General features: G+C 41.9%; 1 protein-coding gene across 1 annotated transcript in view; it reads left to right on the top strand.

Moving 5' to 3' along the window:
- Window positions 1-2,231: 2,231 nt before the first annotated feature.
- Window positions 2,232-6,320, top strand: part of LOC147697031 (amine oxidase [flavin-containing] A-like) — a 562,294-nt gene continuing 558,205 nt past the window's right edge. The window contains exon 1 of the mRNA XM_086934108.1: window positions 2,232-2,390. Coding sequence (XP_086790234.1) covers window positions 2,345-2,390 — 46 coding nt within the window. The 5' untranslated portion in view covers window positions 2,232-2,344. The remainder of the gene's footprint in view (window positions 2,391-6,320) is intronic.

Raw genomic sequence — 6,320 nt, 5'->3', positions numbered from 1 at the left:
AGTGCTTCCGGGTCAGGTGTAGTAGGGTCAGCATAAGACGCAGGCTCACTACTAAGCTAATGTCTGGCAACAGTGATCGCTAAGGCGTACTTCTCTTGCTCTAATTTGCACCTGTTAATAGTGTGGCACACCTTTTTTGTTTTGTTCCCTCTTCGGTTGCACTTTGTAAGGTTCTCTGTAATGCTCCATTCCGTTTGGCATTCATTGGTATCCTGATACTTCCCTTGGAGACTTGCAAGAAAGATCCAATGACGAACAATAGCCCCTGCAGCTCCTGTGTTGCCGGGGAGTCTCGAGCTCCAGGGGCCCCCCTCCAGCACTGTGGACGGGTGGCGGGTCCCTTGCATGAGAGTTACTAACAAGATCTGGGGAAGTGAGGACCCTCTCTATGTACTTTGCAGACGGGCCCCCTCAAGTTTGGTTACGCCACTGGAATTCCATATACCTCTTGGCACTTCGTCTGTCCTGGGGCACGGTTCCTAGTATGCTCTGGGTCTAGTCACAGTATCCATGCCCAATGGTCTCTGTAAGCTCTCTGTTTGTCCTGTTTTCTTATCTTTTCCATCATTGTTACTTCTAGTTTGCTTATATTTTCTGATTCTGCATCCTTCCTCAAGATGAGGTCGTATTGAGGTATCCTCCCTGCATATCCTGTTCCTCGGGGCAAATTCTGCTTTCCAGTACAATTGGTCATCTCCCCAGACACTGCTTGCTTCACTTTTCTTCCACCTTTTTCAACTTTGGGGGTCGGTCCCATATCTGTACCTGTGACCGTAATCTGGTTGATTCCAGGAGTGGAGTGAGGTGGACTGGCTTCAAATGTCTTCTGCTACTCAGTACATGGCATTGCCCTTCTAGTGTGCTCCTCATCGCATTCCATGAATAGTCACGACAGAGCTCACACAATAAAGTCACTTCTCTCTGGATCTCTTCTAAATATTTTTGAGTTGCGGGGACACAAGCTGGGGGTCGGTGAGAGGGAGGAACTGCATCAAGGATCTGTCAACTGGGATGAAGAAGGGGCCAGGGACCAGAAGGTATTCTACTCAATTTGCATTGAGTAAGCCCTGTCAATGACTTAACACTCAGTACTAAACTATATGATGCACTTATATGTTTCCTCCAATATATATGCTTGTGCTCAGGGCCGTATGAATAGTATGCACATCAGAAATGAAGGTCCCTGCTGCTAGACTGCTAACGTTCTGTGTTCAAGAGGCTCATGTGAATGTCTACCTTCTCTTGCTACTTTTCCCAGAGAAAATACTGACCATTTGTGTGTGTGCCATGGTTCAAGGAGGGTCAGCGGCTCATACTGAAATAATAGTGTGGTTAAAATCCTCTGTATTTGTAAACAGCGTTTCGGCTCTATTTGCTTTACAAACCATTTGAGAACAATGTGTACACCAAAACAATTGTTCTGATGTGTTTCCGTCATATGAGTTTTCTTTACTTTTGTAAGGGGAGGGAGGATGATTTTCATTATTTTCCTGTTTTTCTGTTTACCTGTCGCAGCATGAAAATACTAACCCTGCTGGTAAAATACTGGTCAACTGGCAACCCCAGTTTTAGCACTACAGCACTTTAGTAGAAGTCACAAATATAGTTGCCACTGTTCCCAGAGAAAAATACCAGGCATGTGTTCAAGGAATCATTTTCTGCAAAGACCTGGATGTGATACTTAATAGAGCTTTATATAAATTCGCCTGTATCCATTTTTAACACACTTTTCTGTTTTTTTCTTTATTTATTTATATCAGTGATCAATAAGGCAACACTAGAAAGTAAAGGTGGCAACCCTAGCTCATCTCGACAGTGATAATTTATTACTGTGGGATAGCTATGTCACATTTTTGCTACAAGTGACTAATGATGTCACAACTATATTACATTAAGACAATTAGAGGGTTTTGAAGGTTTCCTATCTTGGTTTTATTATTATTTTTTCTTAATAACAGAAATAAATAGCTTCATCGTTGTGCTTTCAGTCATACTATCAGCCACACCTTATACAAAAAAGGAATATATTAAGGCAAAGTGTACTAGAAGACATAAGAAAATATCAACAGGATAAAGTGGATCTAATAGAAACGTTGTATTCAACTTTACTTTTCTAGCCACATTTCATCATTATATGAGCGTGGCTTGATCTGGGCTCATTTTTTGGGGGTTGGGCTTCTTTTCACAAGCTGATCTTGTTATGTTAAAAAGACCTGGCTAGGCTGACAGGCAGGGATTGGAAGTGCAGCCAGCAACACTGCGCGCGGGTCTGTGCCAGCAGGAGTTCAGGAGCTGGGTCATCGGAGAGATTGCAAGGAAGGGGGACAGTGCCCGAAGCAACACCATGAGCAGCAAATACGATGTGATTGTGGTTGGAGGAGGCATCTCAGGTTTGTCTAATCTCTCAACTGTCTTAAAAAGTTGCAGGACACGCGCTCTATTTGCACTGAAACGTTCTCTACAGCGAAAAGAAAAGTTGATTTTTGGGCTTCTGCTCCAATGCAAATGCACTGGCAATGTGATTAGAAAAAACAGCAATGCATTTGTATTTCTTATATGTTAATATTTCGTGCTTCTGTTAAGGGTTGCTTTAGAAATGCTTTACATATGTTGCTATCAAATTTGCTCTTACGGCGAAGTAAACCTATAGCCATGGCAAACTCTTTTGTGCTTTGCCTGCGCAAAATGTATGCATATTTTTTGTATGCACGTAAGAATGCATATATTTGTTTATGCACGCCCGACATATACACAGGCAGACCACGTTCTGTACAGGCGTGAAGTTAACCGAGCCTCATTAAATATGTGCTGGAGTTGAACGCCTGAAGAACCGACCGCTTCTCAACAAGAGGCGTGACAGGGTTAGAAAGTATCCCAAACTCCAGCACTGTAGCAGCAATACAGTTCCATACTACATAAAAAGACACTATTCTGAGATTTCGATTTAAATCCGGTAACACTGACTTTTGATGTACTAGCGGGTGCAGTGTACCGTTTAGGGAACACTACAATTTAGTGTATACAACATATTGTGAAAGTTCCAGCACGTCTACTCAGAGCCCGGTCGTTTCACCTCCTTGAAGCACATGCTTTATTTATGGCACAGCACAAGGTTGTGGACTTCGGACAGTGTTTTCACTGTGAAAGATATTTACTGTGTAAACTGGGTGCAGCAAGCAGCCTTTCAAAGACGCACAACCCTCCAATGGGAAGGCATTTCTCGCAGCATTTTAAGCTCCGACCCACGATAGTTTACATATTATCTGGCACCCCAACTTCATATGGTGACATTAATAATGTTGCCCCCTTTGTGATAAACTCTTGCTTCGTTCTCAGTACCACATGAGTATACCTATGCTATGCCACACGTAGGCGTAGTTACTCACTTGGGATTCCCCAGTATCGCAACTTCTAACACTGCTGACTTCCTCCGAACTTGCTAAACCCTCTCAGAACGTCTGCAAACGCAGAGTGTGGTGGGAAATGTCTCCTTGAAAAACTTTTTCTGACCTTCCCTTTAAAAGCATGCAGAGTTTTGAGGACTTCTGGTCTTTCGTGCTAGTTCCTCCGCCTGTTTTATCACTCCCCTTGCACATACCTTGCTAACAACGTTGGCAAGCAAAATGCAATAATTATCACGCTATGTTTGCTATCTTAGTTTATAGACCGGATCAGGACCAACCCCCATATTTTGTTAACACCTTTAACATCTTGATAGGTTATTTAGCATCCAGGGGATGCAGGACACCCACCAAAACTTGGCAGATGTCTCGTCCACTCTATTTCAGTTTTATAAATGGATACACACTCTAAATAGGTCGAATACATGCATATACCTCTAAGTTGGACAGAACACCCGCTAAATCCAAAATAACTCCCTTACATAGAACAAACCTGGCTAGACACCCACCACGGATCAAAGCCTTCGATGATCACATTGATAGCCCTCACAACCAATAATATTAGACAGCTTAAGGCTTTAAATTAGATATATCACGATTGCAAACCTGCAAGACAAACTAAATTCAGGAGCACCCATTCTCTTAGATTCTTCAGCCATATCTGAAATACTGTTTCCGTATTGCCAACCCATAATTATTTGCTAATGCCTGTAGCTGCCATATGTCTTTTGTCATATGAATTTTATACATTTCGTGTCCAAATACCTTTAAGCTGTAATATTTGCAGCTATTCTAATGCGCTACTAAATGTTTTGTTCCAAACTTTGTTACCCCAAAACCAGTACCGGGAAGACCTGGCTTGGCATTTTGGCTGGACTGTTACCATGAGGAACAGGGTCAAGACTGATTTGCATATGGCTGGGTCTGAATTGGGGTGGCGGAGTGAGCAAAAGAACAATGACGGACTCACCCCAGATCTCATAGTGACTGGGTGTATGTGTCTGAAAAGTTTCAGTGCTCAGGCCATCATCTTATTGTGTTTGCTAGTTCCAAACTGAATCAAGAAATAGCATATCCATGCATCCAACAGTTTATACTTTCCCACAGTGCTGTGTAGCTGCATATCATTTGCTTTTACATCAGATAGTCTGTTGATAATGCCAGGGGATACATTTATGGTCATGGAGAAACATACCATGTTTGGCACAATTACTGAATTCCGAACTTGTTGGTGTCACATAAAAATAGTTTTTTATCTGAAAACCTGCTCTCCAGCATATGTATGTCCAATCATCAATATTGGACACTATTTACAAAGGCAAATGTACAGATATACATGTTTATTTACAACTACACCTAGGTGTAAGTTTACACTTTTGTGGTAGTGACTATTTTCAAGTGTAAATGTAGACTTGTTTATCTTCAGCCCTTGGTGGAGCCTTCTACAACAGGATTTACAAGTGCAATTACTCTAAGAACCTTTCACACTTCGGCAACATCTCCCACTGTGAACAGATCTCCCTATGGGAAAGTATAAGGAAAATTAGAAAAGTTTATTAAACTTTTAGGGATAGGAGAAGGTGGATAGAGATAGAAGCAGAAAAGAGGGCGGGACGAGTAGCCTGGCTATATTGAACGTCTCTGATATACTAAGGATTAGTTGACAAAAGTGCAGTTTAAGCTTGGTGGGTCTGCATGCTGTACTCAAATGCCGACAGCAACCTAGACATCCTCCTTGACGAAGGTTTCCAGGGGGAGTTGTGAAGTGAGATGTTGTCTGCCCCTCTTAGGTATATAATCCAATTCAACCAGCCTTTAACCCCATCGCCGCGGGGCTAATTCCCCCGCAGTGCGGGGGGGGGGGAGGGACCGCGCGCGGCGCTGATGACGAGCTGAGCACGGTGGCGCTGTGCTGATGACGAGCTGAGCTCGCCATGGCCACTCCTGCTCAATGGAATGCCCAGCACAGCGGGATAATCATCCAGTGTGGGCGTTTCCCCTGAGGTCATGACGAGCTCAGCTCGTCATCAGCACAGCGCCACCGTGCTACATGACGAGCTCAGCTCGTCATCAGCACGCAAGAGGTTAAAGGACGTTTTGCTTGTGTCTTTCCAGTTAGTTAGGACCATTTTAACTGCCGATGTGATTAGTAGGTCAAGCAGGTCCTTGTCAGAGTTAGAGTTAAGGTTTGGGTTCATAAAAGCTCTAGGTAGTGCTGAGAAAACTTTGGTTACTTCACAACCGAACAGGTCTTTTAGGAAAACGAAGATTTTCTCCCAAAACAGCCCTAGTTGATGGCACTGGAAGATAAGGTGGGCTAGGACCCCGTTCTGCTGGTTGCAGTTCCAAGATTTTGCATCCTCCCTGAGACCAAAATCGTTTCAGATATTTATTTTAAGCAATAAAATAAAGGTTACAGCACAGTACATTATTATATGATGTCTGCATTCATGAAAATGTATTTATTTATTTTAGAAATAATATTACTTAAATAATAGTTAAAAAAACACACTCAGTAACATTTGTATTTCTAAAAGGTGTAGAAATGTAATAAAAGGTATGTATGGAACTCATTTAAAAGTTTAAAACTTTAATTTCATTTTCTGTTTAATATAGGTTTATTTCATATTAAAATATTATAATAATTCATAATTGTATATGTTTAACATAAAAAAAATGGATGGACATTTTAAAAAATCATAATAATTCTATTTAATTAACCATATTTCTTCCGGGGTGTTAGTTTATTCTCCTGTCGCCATTAATTTCTATGGGAATGTGTTGCAGTACCTGTGACTGGCCATGTGTGGTGCTGGACTTATTCCATGGCTGGACTAGAATTAATTTACTGTTTTGGATCTTTTTTGGCTAGAGTAACTTTAGAAGTGTAGTTAGTGAATAGCACTGGGCTTACTCTTT

The sequence above is a fragment of the Lissotriton vulgaris genome, chromosome 8 (genome assembly GCF_964263255.1).
Source record: "Lissotriton vulgaris chromosome 8, aLisVul1.2, whole genome shotgun sequence".
NCBI classification, from domain to species: Eukaryota; Metazoa; Chordata; class Amphibia; order Caudata; family Salamandridae; genus Lissotriton; species Lissotriton vulgaris.
The sequence above is the reverse complement of the archived record's forward strand: the minus strand, read 5'-3'. Positions and strand labels throughout refer to the sequence as shown.